This window comes from Amia ocellicauda, chromosome 16 (assembly GCF_036373705.1).
Source record: "Amia ocellicauda isolate fAmiCal2 chromosome 16, fAmiCal2.hap1, whole genome shotgun sequence".
Taxonomy (NCBI): domain Eukaryota; kingdom Metazoa; phylum Chordata; class Actinopteri; order Amiiformes; family Amiidae; genus Amia; species Amia ocellicauda.
In genome coordinates, this window is record NC_089865.1 from 8,221,458 (window position 1) to 8,239,513 (window position 18,056).

The window sequence follows — 18,056 nt, forward strand, 5'->3', positions numbered from 1 at the left end:
TCCTTTTGTTTTCTTTCAGATTCTGTTCTGTGTCATGTTTTTTTACATGTTCTGAAGGTTCATTCTTTTATGGATTTGAAAGTTTATGGATATGATTTTAAAGTGCCAATCAGCTCGGATAACCGAGGGGCGGGCTGTCAAGAAAAACAAAAACGCCCCTCGGCTATCTGAGGTGATTGGCATTTTAGAAAACCAGTCAGTTTGTTTTGAAAGCCCAGGGGGTAGGGGGTGGAGGGTGGTATTAGAGTATACCCATCTCTACAGTCACCACTACACCACTGGTAAACATAGTATAATTTTATGACACAGTCATGGTAAAAATGGGGGGAAAAACAGGGTTTGAGGTTGCAATATTACAAAAATAACAACATATAGAACAAAAGTAATTGATTCTTATCAGCTGAGTGTTTTAAACTCCTTTTACACATTTTTGCAATTTTGGTATAGCAAGTTACACACTGACAGATTGTCAATGTTAATGCAGCGTCTGTTATCCTAAAGCATATTTTTAAAAAGTTGAGGAGGAGCAGTTGCAAGCTGTTGACTGGTACTGGTACACAAGGGTTAGAGTAAGCAGTTGTTTAATTGCTGAAGAGAATTATTATTTTCCCCTCTAAAGCTGTTCCTTATGTTGCACTGTCATGACTCTTGTCACAGCCAGCCCTTTCTCATTAAATCAACTGGTATGTCACATGATGTATATAACACATTCACCTTCATGGAATGTCCTGCAATATTTCTCTTGTATCATGCTGTAAGATGTTAGTAATAGTTATTTTTGTAAACGTTAAAACCTCTGCAGACAGATATTTGCATAATTGAAAATCAACAACAACTTCATACTGTGAAAAAAAACAACACTGAAAATAAATCAGGAGCCAGAACTTTATGGAGGTTGGAGCCATTCGACTTTTAAAAGCTGTCTTAGAAAATGTACATCCTGAAGAAACCTAAAAGTCAAACTATTTGAATCACTTATGAGTTATATGAACAATTGTACATTAAATTACAAACACGTAGACAAACTACTTAACATGTTAGAAGTGTCCTGTGTTCTTCTCAAGTCCCAGTTGTGTTCTGTTCTGATATATTTGTACAGTATGTTTACCTTTGTCTTGCAGTATGTATGTCATTCTCATTATCGATGTAATCTCTGATATATGTTTACTGTCTCACTGAGGCTGACTGCTTTATTCTTTTACTGAAAGTAGTTTGGGTACAGGTTTCTGATGACAGCAAATTGGCACAGAGCTTAAGAAGTGAGGTTTGTGGCATGAAGTAAACGATGCAAAGCCTAATAGAGTTGAGAATGATGCACAGCTGCTGGTGTATGTTGTGGAGTAAGAGGTGGAAGTTCATAAGGTGCATAGTGGAGAAAGGTCTTGCATTGTTGTTTTCCTCATGGCCATTGATTAATTGTCTGCTTTCCACTTTGCAAGCTTTGTCATACTGCTGCATAAACACTCAGATATACCCATATGAATACACTTGGTAGGAAATCAATAATGTAAAACGTCTCATATTCATGTAATACAGTCTCTTATGGCTGCTCTGTTACCAACTGTTTTGGAGCGATTACAGGATCTATGCACAGATGTGCTAGAAAGTTTTCACACCGTTTATTTGAAACCGTTTTATTCCGTGATTCATTTATTTTTAATTATACTTATTTAACAATATATTTTCAGAGTTTGGTGAAGTCTGCTTTAGCTTAGAGAACTGTAACCTTTCTAAACTGAGTTTAGACAGGGTGCTTAGAAATTAAGGGAGTGACAGTCCAACATTTACACACCTCCTGTCTCACCGTCAATCAAGAATATCAGATCATAAACATAAAATAATATCAGCAATTTAATCAGTTTCATAGTCTTCTCTTACAAGTGCATGTGACATTTCCAAAATGAAAATCTAATACTAATTCACATGAAGAAGCTTTACCACATATATAATTACACACCATTAGAGTAATAGCTCTAATGCTTTCTTGTAACCCATGTAATTTGTAGGTTGTTGATGTTATTTCATACAGAAATCCAAATACAAGTCGACTAAAATGTAGACTCAAGCATATGACACATGCTGCAGGACGTACTCATTGGTCACTTGCTTGTAGAAATTAAATATCACAACTTGGGCAATTAAGCGTTTGAAGCTACAGAGTAATGAAATCCTGATTGATTTGTGCAACCTATTTTTTGTCGTTGCTTCATTTCCAAGTAGCTGTGGTGCATGTTCATATTATCTGCAGCTTTGCTTCTATTTTTCGTATTTTAGACCTCCGTGGTTTTTGATGAGTTTCAGCTGACTGATTTTCTGCTTTGCTTATTTCAGTTTCATGGTTGGTTTCCAAGACATACACTTTCAGGTTTATTTGAGTTGCCATTTTTGCTGGTTTCTGTCATCAATCACAGCTTCACTCCAGCTTTGTGGGTTCCTTCTCTTCAATTCCATTGCTTGCAAATCTGTTGTGGAGCTGTGAGGGAAAAATGCACTCCTCTCTCCTGCAAGCTGGTCTCTACATCCTGAAAGGCACAAGGGAATTGTACTTATATTTTTTCTCTATTAAACTGCATAACCAAGCTCCAGTTAAAAGTACGGTATAAGACAGGGGAAAATTCAATCTTACTTCTGCCTAACAACTTCACACATTTTACATCTATTGGTAAACCACATTTTTCATAAACTGAACAGAAAAAAATCTCTTTGATTGACTGGTGTGTACAAACCAGAGTAATATCTTGAGGGAAATATTTTGGCTGGCTCTCTGAAGAATAAAATATATTCTAGTACTTTTAAAGTAATCTGTCTGTATGTTATAGAATGACATGACCACCACCAGGTGGCCAAAATATGTAATTTGCAGTGTATTTATAATACGTGGCACGAGAAATGGGATACATGAATGGAAGCAAACAAAATACAAATTTGGAAACATTGTACATGGCATAGTATTTGCATAAGAGTTCAGATTTTGGCCTCTTTACAATATTGAAGAATCATTATTACTGTGCAAGAAGACTAGGTGCGAAATAAACTGTAATAATGAATCATCAACATCCTCATAGTTATCATCTGCAATAGTACTTTTAGTGTTGGTGGCTCACAAAAATGCATTAACCTCTCAGTGTTTCTGTTGTAACTTTCACACTCAAATAGTTTTTGTAGTTGTCGGTTGTTTGCTTACTTTTTGTGAGGTTTAACTATGTACAAGTATTATAATTAAATAGGGACACAGAAAGGTTAAACTAAACCTGAACATCAAATGAAATAGTCAACATTCCTTAGCCTCCTTCAGAGGTAAGACTGGGTAAAAATGACCATGGACAAGGGTGTTTATGTGCTTATTGTTTTAAATGAGCAACAACTTGCATAACAACCCGTTTTGTATAGTGTTAAGAAAGTTTACAAACGAGAGGAGGCCATTTGACCCATCATGCTGTGTTCACTCACAGAATTACACATTTTTAAAAATGTAACCGTTATTAATTATTACCAAGTCCTTGACTCTACTTACTGAAATGTGTTTTGTGCCAATTTATTGCTTCCTCCTTCACTGGTCTCTATAAGCAAGACCAATGGGGAGCTAGTGAGGGTGAACAGTCGGGGGCTTTTGTCATCAAAAGTCAAGTACAACTCTTCAAACAGTGTGTCCTTTGTGCTCCACGAGGGGGTTTCAATTATTGACAAGAACAAAGTCATAATAATGCCTGTTTTAACAGATACTAGAGTTGTGTAAATGGCTTAGGTTATTTGAGTGCACTATACAACACATGAAAACCCTATAAAAAGCTTCAACTTTTAGGATATTTTTTACTCACGCATTATTAATTTAGGAAATGCCACTTCATTGAAGCCCATTGTTGTAGGCATGAATGAAATGGCCCAATTCAATTAAAATATAATACAGCCATTTATAGTTCGATTATAAAATATATACACAGTAATAAGTATTTCTAAGTGTATAATATGAATGGTTTATGTAAATATGTTCCTACTGAGTAGGCGCATTTGAAAATATATACTTAAGGGACTCCCTTTATAAATGTATGACATGTTACTATTTTAAAGAAGGGCTAACCATCTGTTTTATTTATTGTTTTAAAATAAGCATACAACATAGTACTGCCTCTTCTCATTATTTATACTGTTATGACCAATTGAGGATCTTTCATATATAAAAAAATGTTTCCCTTGAGAAGGTTTACAAGGAAAATATTCAGTTTTCAAATACATCTGGTGCACCACAATCATAAATCTCCTGTTATTAGCAGTGTATTCTCAATGTACATATAATATACAGTTCTGTTTTCTTTCTTTAAAAAAAATAAGATAGGTGTAATTCCCATATCTTCCAGGCTGAAGATTGCTTTAATGATGTACACAAACAAGATATACAAGTTGTTGTGGAATCTGAACTCTTAGTAATATGGATTAAAACATACATTTTTTGGAGTATACCTTGTTTTTGTGCATCTTAAAACTGATGTGATCATATCTCATCATACACACACACACACAATGCTCAAATGTATTTTGTTTCACTTTTGTGCAACACATATACTGCTGGTCTGTGGCATAAAAAGTAGAGGCTTGAATTTGGCAAATAGCATCTGAATTACTCAAGTCCTTTGGAAACATGTTTTGGTCAGATTAAACCAAAAATATTTTTTTGGCACAAAGACCAGTGCTGTATTGAGCACAGAAAAGTGAAGCTTCCGCCAAAAAGGAGGGTCTGTTTTGCTTTGGGTTTTTTCAACCTCTGGTCCTGGTGCCCTTGTTAGAATTGAGAGAAAGATGGATTCCAAAATATACCAGGATATTTTAGCCATAAACCTGGCATACTCTGTCAATAGGACCAAGCTTGGTCGCCAATGGATAATAGATGTTGATTTGAAGTACACAGCCAACTCCACAAACATATGGATATGGGAGCCTAAAAGCCGCCTTCCTGGTTTTAATAATATTCTTTGGACTCAAAATATCAAGTTCAGATGTAGGATGCCCTTGGCATAAGGCACAGTAATAACAAATGTATTTATTTCCCCCTTTGACATGGAGTGAAACTAAAGCGTTTTTCCCCTCTCATCTTGCCTGATTTAATGCTTCATGATACATGTTTGAAGTGTAGTAGACTGAATACAGAGTGTGTTTAAAGCTGCCCATTTAAAGCACCATTTCAGACTCATTATTGTGTATCTCACATCCCAATTATCCATGTTTTGTTTCTTTTTATCATTCCACACCCTGAGATAATTCAAACCAGTATTCTGTTTTTGGTACTTTGACAGAGCTGACTGGGTAGTTTAGCTAATCTCAGTTCTGTCAGTAGACCTGATTGCCACATGCTAGATGAATAATTGAGTGCACCTGCACCCTTTTTCCTCTCTTTGTTGCCTTATTGCAGCTCAGAGCCATGCAGACATCACAGGCCTGGCTGCTGCTGACACTCACAGAGTACCAGATCAGTTATCCGGGATGGAAAGTGTCAGACTTCAGCCTCCAGAGACCCCAAAAGAGGCAGAAAAAGGTCCATTTGTAGTTAATGCGCCAAGCGACAGTGAAAGAACTGGCAAGTATATCCCAAGTGTTGTCATTATTTTCAAGAATATGTTTACAGGGGGGGATCAAAAATACTTGCTGCAAGCCACATAAACCATAAAAACAAACAAATAATTGGGGATACAGAATACAAAAAGCTTTTTCTTTGCACCATAAGAAGTATTTGACAATGATATTCCTTAAATTTTTAAATCTGTTTCTTATTTATTTCCCTTTGTGGGCTATCAACTATAATCTAGTAAAACGGAACACAAACCCTTGTAAAGCTTCAGTTTGCAATATACTTTGTGTACATTAGAGAGTCTATTCCCCTTTGTTCTTATTTTTTTTCCAGTTACAAGTAGGCATACCAGTCTTTTCAAACATTTTAACCTAAGCATAATAAGGTTTTGTAAAGGGCAGCGTTCTCCTTGGAAAATGATGAAGGATTTTGCAATTTACCTGTGACATTCAACAATGTGTGGTCTTAGTTCATCTTTACATGGAATGCTAAATCATTACAGGCATTTCACTGGATGTTTTATTCCACACGAGTAAGCTGATTCTGACTATTGTTTGAAAGTATCAGACACATTGATTTTTAAACAACTGGATAACTGGAATGACCAGCATTTAGTTATAGCTCACCTTTCAGAGAGAATATTTTCTCACAGTTTAGGATTCTTATATCCTTGACTGAGTGAGAGAATAGTGTATAAAAGCTGCTGAAATAATTGCCAGAAAGGTGTTAGAACACACTAGGGAGGGTCTTTAAATCAGGCTAGCCCTGCAGCTATAGGTATTCCAAAGAAATTGCCTTTTGTAATGCTTTGTAAACATTGGCATTGGAAGACAAAAGCTAACCTCATACATCTTGTATAGTTATTTGAAAGTATCTACATATTTAATGTTATTAATGAAATAAATATGGTTTAGTGAACAGTTCAGTACTTCGGTTTGCTTGGATTTAGGAAAAACTATAAAGATCCAGTTAAGGCAAACTTTTGACATCCACTCCATTTATTTTTTAAACACAATTAGATTGCAAACAATATTTGTTTGTGTGTGTGTGTGTGTATACATACCCGAAGCACACAGCCAAAACTACACTGGAGTGGCTAATGAACAAAAAAGGAAAATGTCCTTGGAGCCCCGACCTCAATCCAATCGAAAATGTGTGGCATGACTTGAAGATTGTTGTCCATCAATGCTCTCCAAGGAACTTGACAGAATTTGAACAGTTTTGTAAAGAATAATTATCAATTAGTTGCCAAATCTAGGTGTGCAATGTTGTTAGAGACCTATCCCAACAGACTCACAGCTATAATTGCTGCCAAAGGTGCTTCCACCAAGTATTAATTCAAGGGGGTGGAGTCCTATCAAATTATGATATTTCAGTTTTGTTTTTAATACATATATAATTTTCACAATATACACATTGTCCCCTTAACAGTGAGGAGTATGATGTGTAGATTAGTGGAAAACGTAAATGCATTAAACTCTGAGGCCGTGACAAGGTCAAGAAAGTAAAAAGTTCAAGGGGGTGTAGACTTTCTAAAGGCACTGTACATATTGCTATTGACATTTTCCAGAACCCAGTCTGAGGTCAAGCATAACAAAGGCTCAAGGGTGCATTATAAGTACACTGACCGTCAGAGTTTACTGAATACTTTATTCATATCAGTGGCAATATTACTACAGACTCACATCCCTGTAAATTGCCTGTCATCACAGTTAGAAGTTTAGATGAAATGTAAATGCATATGACACAATATGTCATTCTCTCGCTCCATAAATCTGCCTATTTTCTGGGGTATTTGTGCTGACCTTGTTGAAATGGCACAAAAATTGTAGGCAATAAACTTTTAAATGTGTAATTATAAGACCAATAAATCTCTTTTTAATAAAAAACAGCTGCTCGGATGTTGTCTTGCCATGGGCAGACTTTTTGTGTGTGGCACATAGCAAAATGAATCTTCTTTCAATAATAAAAATGACTGCTTTTAGTATACCACCTCACAATAGCCACTTTTCAAGACATACACCTGTTTATTAAGCAAAGTGCACTGAAGAAACTGTCTGAATTGTGATTTTGAATCCCTTAAAACAGATGATGAACATTCATCTGCTGAGCCTTTTATAAAACTACATTTTGTGGGAGGGTCATGAAGCTAGGTATCTCAGATCTGATGGATATTCAAAGCATGAAATGATAAGAGCAAGCAAACTGAGTTACGACAATCTCCGCTCAGTTCTTTTGACAGCACTCCAAATCAAAAAACCATCAGCACATTTGGCTCTAATGGACACTTCATGATTTTTGACTAATAGGGCAATTTACCTAATTCTTCACTTGTGTCTGAGGCACCGAAAGGAAGAGAGGATTTTTAGAGGGGAAGGGATGCTGAAACAGCAGGTTGTTCAGTAAAGGTTGAGTTAGAGGTGAAATAGCAAGTCATAGTTGGAGTTCTTTACATTCATTGCTCTTAGTAGCTAACCTTGATTTCCCCTCAATTATTTTACCAGGCATGTTATCCTACAGTAGCTTAATTGGTATCTAGAACCCTTTCATTTTAATATTTCCTAGAATAAGTCTGTTTAAGCTACAATGTTCCCTAATGAGCAGGTACAATTTTAACTGCAGCTCAGTGTTTTAATACTTCTCATACTGACAACCAATAATAATTACACTGCTCCCATTAAACTCCAAATTGTTTTGTTAAAATTGTTTGTTAAACTTTCAACATTATTTTCTAACAATTAGTTACACGAATGACAATGTGCCGGATTAAATCAAAACTTTGACCCACCCGCTAATAGAAAGCTACAGAACTGTACTCAGTTGCTAATTTTTAATAAGATGACACTTTATTCTAATCATAAATGTAACCGCTATGATTATGTACAAGTTTGTAGTTTGCTATTAGCGGGTGGGTCAAAGTTTTGTGTTGCTCCCACTATTTCTTCCAGATTTGGATTTTCCAGCTACTTCTGCTTGCATTTAGCTTTTTTTTTTTTTTATGGTGATCTGTGACATTTATCTTAGTGCCACAGTTAGTGGTTTAATCCACACAATGACTTGTCTCCATTATAAGAATGACACTTTGGAACAGGAGATCCATTAAGCACAGCGATGGTTCAGGCAGGAAACTCATCTAATCACACACACAAGGTATAATTGGCTGCCTCAGAAAATGAATAGTAAAAAGCAGTATTTAAACTCGCCCGAAACAGCGTCCCCTGCCGTGTTTTTGAATTCACCTCCACCTCCCCAGCCTCCACCTGCGTCCTTGCTCCCATGTCAAGGGGGGGGTGGCAGCTGTGCACCCCCCCTGCCCGAAGCTGTTCAAGCATGCAAGCGTTACCAAAATGAACGGCAAGCAGGGACCCCTTGAATGTGAGGCCAATGCCAAAGTCTATGTTAAATGATTCAAACACTGTCAAATATTGTTTTGAATGAGTTTTCCTATCTGAACTAAATAAAACATGTATTATTATTAATAATGATAATATAAAATTTGGTTTTCTTATTTTTAACTGGATTTGGTGAATTTGGGAGTGGAAAACATATTTATTAATAACTATTATCTATTAATTAAATAGCTTGCTAGCACTAATTTATGTTCTGGAATTGCCCTTTGAGGGAATTAAATTAAGAAATCTGTCATTGAAAAGTAATATTCTTTTTCCCTGTTATTGTTCTATCTCTCTATTTCTTCTCACACACTTCGAATTCTCATCAAGTAGCACAGATTAAATAGAAGCCTTTAATTTTAGATTATTGTTCCCATATCCACAGTGAATTGATTGGATGTTAAGTCTTCCCATTAGTCTCAATTGACATTGCAACAAGCAAACTTTAGCATAGAAAATAAAGATAATTACAAAAATAATGTCTGTGTTTGTTCTGGGGATAAAATGAAATTTATATTACAGAAACACATATATTGTTTCTGGAACATCCCTTTTGAGAACAATCTTTTGGAAGTCATTACATTTGACATTGAAACTAAATTGCGTGGCTTTATATGGTGTGTAAACAGATGACGTACAGTGAATATCAACACTCAAGTTTGTTATAGGAATGAAAACATAATTACACGGTAAGGATGTAATTTAATCTCAAGTGACACATTTGCACTTAAGACATTTATTACCGAAACCACTTCCTGGAATTACATCTTTATTGAATATGATTACCAGTGGGATGTATCTTTTTGCTCTTTTGAAGTTCGGTTTTTTCCCCCTCCTAACCAGCCTTTTCTGTTTAACAGGCAATTCGTCTGCTGACACGACAGTAAAATGTGCTAGCAGACCATGTTTTCCTGGGGTGCAGTGCCTTGACCGGAGGCCTCCATATGGCGGTTTTGTTTGTGGACGCTGTCCGCCAGGGTACTCTGGTAACGGCCACACATGTAATAAATTACACGGAGCAGGTGAGAATGGGATTTCTGTTTATGCATTTTGTTCAGAGGTTTGGTTGTGGTGCAAATATATCAACAGTTGCCCGCTGTTTATTTTCTTAAAAAAATTATAATAATAAAGCGAATGATAAATGTTTTATTGTTTTATATTTTGTCATCATATTATTTAGGAAATATACATGTGGGATTATTACCAGTGGGTTTGTACTGTCATAACCTTCTGGGATGTACATTCCCTATTTATAGACCTGTAACACAGCATTCCAGATGATAAATTGATGCTACAGAAATGTGTTCAGTTTATTTTTCATGATCTGAAAAAATGCAAATATGTTATTCAAAGCCTTGCAGAGACTGCCACTTTCCTTTAGTCCGAGGTGGAGAAAGTACATGTTGCTTTTCATTAAAAATGCATTAAATCAAAGGAATTACACGCTCCACTCTATTTATCCCTGTTTATATTTCTGTGGTTCTTATTCCGCTGAAATCTGAAATGCTATTGGTTTGTTTTTTTTCTTCAATGGTGATAAACCAAATTCATGTTTTCTATGATCTGTATCACTCCGGTCTGTTAATACCTAATTTTCCTTGTATTGGTTTTCCTTTTAACATATGCTAATGTAATTTAAAATAGCATGATTTGTATTTTATTGATGTTATTTTGTATTTATTTTCTTCCATTTTAAAACTGTTTAATTCAGGTCATATGTATTATTATTGGTAACATATGTAAATCTTTAATATCAAACTGATGATGCCTTCCTTTTAATAATGCAAGAATCACAGTTGGCCAGAATATGCCAGAAATAGTCATACTGAAGTTTATGGATTTTCTCCAGACATTTTGATATCATTTTTAATTCCTTCATTGTGGAAAAACATGATTATATAAGCTGTTTTCATCTACGAATTCCTGGGTCCTGATTTGTAATATGGGTGTTTGTCAGTGTCTTCTATCTGCAGAGGCAAATACATCATAGCCTGTTGGGTAGCTATTGTGTAGTCATTGCATCTGTTTTCAAAACCATTGCTTCACGATGTGTTTACTCAGCCTACACTGAACTGAAGTAATTTTATTCAAATTACTTTGAATGCATGGTTAAGAAAAACCACTGAATTTGCAAAGATTAACATGTCCTTGCTTTGGAGACTTAACATTTCCTTTTGTGTTGTTCAAGCAAATATAGAACAAAAACTTTTTGCAGATTATGGAACTACAATGGTGCAACATTCTTCTGAGCTGTTCCAAAATATTATCATTTGTGTTAATGTATTTATTTGTGTGTTGGCTGGAATAACCATTTGACATTACAGCAAAAGATTAAAATAAACTTTTTACCTAATCTAAGGTTATTTTATGTTTTTCTTTCTACAGTTCCACCTCAGTTTTCATCAAGACTTATGCAGATAAAGAACACAAGAAATACAATAAATGACATCCGGAATCACGTTCCTCAAACTCACCTACCTGTTCTACCTTTAAAAAATGGAAAGAGACCTTCGTGGTCTATTTTGAGGATAAACACCACAAGGCCTCTCCATTCTCATGATTTGGGCATTGAGACTAAGGATTTCACTTCAACCCTTCCAGTAAAATCTGTTGTTCCAGAAAGTACCTCATCTGGCAAACCACACAATTATAATAATCTCACAAGGTATTCTCATTTTCAGAACACCCTCCTTAAGACAAATGGCAGCAGTTCTTTCCAGGATGCCAGATATTTAAATGTTACTACTACAAGGCAACGGCATAATTATTCCTTTTGGAGACTCAGCAGTGTTACTACAAAACCTTCACAACAACTGGTCTCTATTCAAAGTGCAGCGGCGAGGATAACAAAACTGCCAGCGTCTGCTAAATACATGAATACTAGGCCTTCAGGACCTGTAAGGAAGTACAATGACATTGCATTAGCTAGCACTAGGCCACGTTCACCTTCCAAAACTGAGCATCCACAGAAATCGTCCTTGACTGCTGCACTCACGTCTTCCTCGTACACCATGTCAGAGTCTGAATTTTCAGACAATGTGGGCTCCAGCAGAGAAATTTCCAGGACCTCGCCTCAGAAAGTTCGTCAATCACTGACCACAACACCCAAAAGACTGTACACCTCTTCCTTTAACTCCCTACAGAGTTACTACACCTCTCAAATTAGTAACAGACTCTCTTCAATCGAGAAGAAACTCACTTGTGCTGATATGCCTTGTTTCAGTGGGGTCCTCTGTGAACCCACCAAAGATGGAGATTTTAAATGTGATAGATGCCCTGCTGGATACACTGGAGATGGACGAATATGTAAAGGTACTGTATTATTTAAATCATTTTTTTATAGTGCTTATATATTTTTTAAATTAAGATCTTCGAGATTTTGGTAGAACACACATAATTCTTGTTTGTTTATCTTTAATTAATGCATTTCCATGTTGGTTTCTGTCAGCTGTTTGTAGACACCCATGTGGAAAGAATATGGAGTGTGCAGCTCCCAACACATGCCGCTGTAAAACGGGGTACACTGGTCATAACTGCCATATTGGTAAGTTTCAGATCTGACGCTGCATGTTTTGTCTTTTATGAGTGCTGGGAAACCACTTAACCAAAGTGTTTTCTTTCTTTTGGCATGTGTTATTAATGAGATGCTACAGCAACACTTTCTACAGAATGCATGCTTATATGTTTAATGATGTGGAGAACAATAAGGGGGAGTTGTGCAATATTACTACAATATTGTGTAGTACTGTAGTTCAAAATTAACAGCATTTCCCCTGACTAAACAGGACTGCGCTTATACATGCAACCAGTGACTGTCTGCCACTCATGTGAAATAAATTATATAATTTCAGCAATCTGCAGACCTGACTGTAAAAATGGAGGGAAGTGTATTGCACCTGATGTATGTGACTGTCTAATGGGATATCATGGAGAGTCTTGTGAAACTGGTATTTTTTTATTATTTTTTTTCATTTTGCAAAAGCTCTTATAATTTAACTTGAAATGTACATTTAAGTCAGCAGCCTTTTATAATAGGAAAACTGTACAGGGACATCCATTCTTGGAAACAAACCATGCATGCGATTTTATCTGTAGGAACAGTCCTGCAGGACTGCCAAGACTCCTCCACTTAGAAAGCAACTTTAAAAGACAGACTTCCTAAAGGTTTTAAAGTAAAGGAGGACTGGGCTGTCAACAAACTGACCCTGAAGGAAAAGAATATGCTCCCATAGCAGGTGTGTAGGAGTATGAAATAAAATGACAGATCAATGAAGCAAAGCTAACATGTGGTTTAATGATCCACTGTAGCTTGCTTAATCTTAGTGAGATCTTGTTTAGCAGCTGTTTGACAGTAGTGCCACCTAATGAAATGACTGACACAAACCTTTCACCTCTGGTCTAGGAAGGTAAAATTCAGACATTTGGGAATTGTATTGTATTCTTAGAATGGCAGTAAACAAAAATGACAGACAAAAATCATGAGAGATGTTAACTAATGTGCCTTCTTCAGCCCTCTGCAATCTATCCTGTGAACATGGAGGAACATGTGTGGGCCAGAATACCTGCTCCTGTCCCTATGGATTTGTTGGTCCAAGATGTGAAACTAGTAAGTTACTACTATTATAGGAACTGACTAAATTGGAATATGTAGATAATCATCTATCCAGTTAAAAACAATTCAGTGTGATGCATAATCGACCTTTCAATTTGCAGTGGTGTGTAACAGACATTGTCATAATGGTGGAGAATGCGTGTCACCAGATGAGTGCCAGTGCAAGCTGGGGTGGACTGGACCATCCTGTGAAACAGGTAGCGTGCTGTACACATTACCCTTACCTGTTATAAATCTGTGTACTTATTACTGAGTGCCTTTTATCTGAGGAAAAATGTGCTTTATTCATCTACGAACAAAGTAAGACTTCCATGGGATCTCAATGAAAAGTGGCCTTAATATAATCAGTATAAACCTTAAATTAATTTACTTTCCAATTTTTAAGGGTTATCTTTACCTTTATTCCAATCAATCAACTGATAATTGTACAATGTATGTATTTTTAACTCCTGAAATGAAGTTTTTTAACTATGTTTTGTGCAGCTATATGTAATCCTGTGTGTCTTAATGGAGGAACCTGTCTTCGTCCAAATACCTGCACGTGTCCTTATGGCTTTTACGGGGGACAGTGCCAGAATGGTAAGTGGGACTTTTTTTGTAGTAGTAGTAGAGTTTGGATAATCCTTTTCCTGCACAAAAAGAACCACAAAAGAACTCATGCTAGACACTGGTAATTCAGTTGAAAACATTTGAGCTTGTGGAGTTTATCAGCTTTGTGTCTCTAATCCATAAAGACATCACAAGCCATTATAAAGAGCAAACACGATGCCCTATTGAATCCAAAACCTTTTATTTTTTCTGCTGATGTGTCAGTTTTACAAGCTTAGCACCTCGCCATAGGTGATGCTTTGGTATTGATCAGAATGCCAAGAGATATCGTATTTGCCTCATTTAAAAGTTCTTCTATATAAAGTTCCTTACAAGAATAGGCTGCTGTTTTTCAGCGGTCTGTAGCCCATCCTGCAAAAATGGTGGCCACTGCATGAGGAATAATGTGTGTTCCTGTGCCGAGGGATACGCAGGAAGACGCTGTGAGAAAAGTGAGTTGTGCTGTAAATATAGAAATTAGTGTCCATTATAAACCATATGTTTGTTATAATTAAGAAATGTGAATGCATCCCCAGAAGCTGTAGCATTTCATCTAGCTGCTAATATAAAATACAGTAATTTAAGATGCGCCATATGGATATGACAAACAGCTGATAGATATTCTGGGCTAGGTGGAAAGCCATGGCAGCATGCATGATTATTCTATAGAAATGCAATATCCTAATGAAACTCCATAGTTATTTTACAAAGCTTTTTGTAATAATTGTAACTGTTAAGTTTGACATGTAAGTGGATCAACTCAATCAACGATTTGAACTCTATACACACAATAGGTACAGAGGTACAGTTATGCACTGGTTTTGCAGTAATACATTAAAATTCATATTATGTTTCGTAGGCGTATGTGAACCAATGTGCATGAATGGTGGGAGGTGTGTTGGTCCTGGTGTTTGTGACTGTCCATCTGGTTGGAAAGGCAAGCAATGTAATAAACGTAAGTATCAATATTTCTGTAACGAGAACTTTTTTCCCTTGCTGAAAATATTATATAATATGCTTAAAATCTGTATATGTAAATAGTAAAATTAAAGTTTCTCACTTAATTAGTTACATTCTTGCTCTGTTGTCTTGTAGCAATATGTTTGCAGAAGTGCTTGAATGGAGGGGAATGTATAGGTCCAAGTACTTGCCATTGCAATGCAGGCTGGGAAGGAATGTTGTGCCAAATTCGTGAGTATCTCCCGCAGAACATTGTTTATTTCTCTTATGCAGGTTGCCATGTCGGTTTCACTGTTTGAACCCTGTGAAATATATTTTTTCTCAAGTTCTAAAATTATTTTTATGTAGTTGGTGTAACAGATGACTGTTAAAACCATGGTTTTCTCAAGCCCATGTATAGTTGGCTCACGTCCAGGCCACAGCTGAAATCCCACTGTTAGTTAAAAGTTTACAGTCGTCTCAAGCTCATTTACGGGAGGTAGTAGCCTGCAGATAAGGCAGTTGTTAAAGTTGACAAGTGAAGTGTTTAAATTCGTTTCATTAAAAAAAAAAAAAAACTTTCCTACTTGAGTCAAACCTTTATGTTTGTTATTCTCTTCAAGGTCTAATGTATACAAATGTTCTGTGTTCAATCCTCTTATGCCTGAATAAAACATGAAAATATGCCGTAATTGGAAAAATCAGTAAATAAGTCGCCTTGCCAATTTGTACCACATATCCTCTCATCATACATTTGAATTACACTTACAGCTGTCTGTGGACAAAAGTGTCTGTACGGGAGCCGCTGCATCAGACCCAATATCTGTGCCTGCAGGAACGGATTTGCTGGAGTATCCTGTGGCCGAAAGGTAAAATGGAGTTTTAAGCAGAAAGGAATAGAACAAAAACTCAGTAAGATCAAATCAACACATCTCACACTACTGAATAATTCAGAAGTACAGATCCATATAACTGTGCAGATATGCAGACCAGCAGCTATGCTATCTTGAAGTCTTATCTCAGAAGCTAAGGCTGCAACTCATATGGGAAACATCTATAGATTATATGTATGGGAGACAGCTATGGAAAGGGAGGTAGCTGTTTGAAAGCCTTGTTGGTGCAGCAGTAGGTAATTTCCTGACCAGTAGTAATTCCACACCAATGCCCAAGCTGATTGCCTGTGGTCTTAAAGGTCTCTTGGCACCACTTAAAAGAGCAGGGCACTAACCTGGGTGCCCTGGCTAAAATGTCTCTCTCTAGTTGAATTGACTAAGTAGGTTCTCAGATCTCCACCTTATTTGCTGTGTAGCTAAGTTGTTGATACAAACTCCCATATACCATAAAGGGTGTCAGACATCAGGGTTGGATGATTTCCTCTTACCTGTAAAACACTTCAGGGACCTTTTGGGATGATAAGTTATATACACCGATCAGCCATAACATTACGACCACCTGCCTAATATTGTGTAGGTCCCCCTTTTGCCACAAAAACAGCCCTGACCCGTCAAGGCATGGACTCCACTAGGCCTCTGAAGGTGTGCTGTGGTATCTGGCACCAAGACGTTAGCAGCAGATCCTTTAAGTCCTGTAAGTTGCGAGGTGGGGCCTCCATGGATCGGACTTGTTTGTCCAGCACATCCCACAGATGCTCGATTGGATTGAGATCTGGGGAATTTGGAGGCCAAGTCAACACCTTGAACTCGTGATTCATTAGACCAGGCCACCTTCCTCCATTGCACCGTGGTCCAGTTCTGATGCTCACGTGCACCCTGACTGGTCTGTGGATCAATGAACCTTGGCCGCCCATGACCCTGTCGCCGGTTCACCGCTTTTCCTTCCTTGGACCACTTTTGATAGGTACTGACCACTGCAGACCGGGAACACCCCACAAGAGCTGCAGTTTTGGAGATGCTCTGACCCAGTCGTCTAGCCATCACAATTTGGCCCTTGTCAAAGTTGCTCAGATCCTTACACTTGCCCATTTTTCCTGCTTCTAACACATCAACTTTGAGGACAAAATGTTCACTTGCTGCCTAATATATCCCACCCACTGACAGGTGCCATGATAACGAGATTATCAGTGTTATTCACTTCACCTGTCAGTGGTCATAATGTTATGGCTGATCAGTGTATACAGGTATATTTAATGATGATGATGATGATTATTATTATATATTCTTGCAAAATACGCTATTCTCGTCTGTATGTTCAGTTTGCTAACAATATCTTCTTAAAATGTGATTGCACGTGTATTGCAGCTCCCGATTGGATGAGGTTGAAGCAGCAGCACTGTGACCTATGCACTGAAGACACTGGCTTGTAGTCCTACAATACTATCTTCCAAAGTTAAATGGTTTCCAATCTGGGGTACACCAGAGAGGGAATGGGCATCATGTGGACTTAATGCCATAGTGTCTTGACATATATATATATATATATATATATATATATATATATATATAAAGATTATAATTTATACATAGGGTTATAATATCATTTTTGTATCACTTTAAAAATAAGTGGAATTATCAATTTTTTATGTTTTCACTTTTTTTACAATGGCTCTATCCTATTGTACTGGGATAATAACTGCACATAATTAGGTGGTCATTTGTCAGATATCCTTTTTCCAATTACTGTACAAAAGTCTTTGCAATCTTCTCTACTTGGATTGCTGGTCAGTTTGAAATTATTTGCTTTATATTGAGTGTCTGTCAGAATTACTTTAGGATCCAGAAATAATGAATGTGATAAAACAAAGCATACTTATCATACCAGAGAGTACTAATATGGACACACAGCCCTAATCTTTTGGGAAAGCAGATAGTTGCTATATTCCAGGTTTAGCATTGACACATCCCAGAGAGCTGCTTCTGCATTCTTTGCCTCTTTTTCAAGGTAATAATGCCACAGAGAATTCCAAAGTAAACTTTCTATTGTGTTTCTGTGTCTGACTGTTCATATT

General features: G+C 36.8%; 1 protein-coding gene across 2 annotated transcripts in view; it reads left to right on the plus strand.

Moving 5' to 3' along the window:
* The window catches only part of LOC136711438 (von Willebrand factor D and EGF domain-containing protein), a 63,334-nt gene extending 45,787 nt beyond the window's left edge, over window positions 1-17,547 (plus strand). The window contains exons 20-32 of one of the 2 annotated variants that reach the window (XM_066687716.1): window positions 5,405-5,569; window positions 9,813-9,974; window positions 11,338-12,264; window positions 12,401-12,496; window positions 12,804-12,899; window positions 13,463-13,558; window positions 13,666-13,761; window positions 14,048-14,143; window positions 14,494-14,604; window positions 15,012-15,107; window positions 15,248-15,343; window positions 15,863-15,960; window positions 17,350-17,547. In XM_066687716.1, the coding sequence (XP_066543813.1) occupies window positions 5,405-5,569; window positions 9,813-9,974; window positions 11,338-12,264; window positions 12,401-12,496; window positions 12,804-12,899; window positions 13,463-13,558; window positions 13,666-13,761; window positions 14,048-14,143; window positions 14,494-14,604; window positions 15,012-15,107; window positions 15,248-15,343; window positions 15,863-15,960; window positions 17,350-17,364 (2,150 nt within the window). In that variant the 3' untranslated portion in view covers window positions 17,365-17,547. The remainder of the gene's footprint in view (window positions 1-5,404; window positions 5,570-9,812; window positions 9,975-11,337; window positions 12,265-12,400; window positions 12,497-12,803; window positions 12,900-13,462; window positions 13,559-13,665; window positions 13,762-14,047; window positions 14,144-14,493; window positions 14,605-15,011; window positions 15,108-15,247; window positions 15,344-15,862; window positions 15,961-17,349) is intronic. The other variant, XM_066687717.1, reaches the window with a different exon arrangement.
* The last annotated feature ends 509 nt before the right edge of the window (window positions 17,548-18,056 follow it).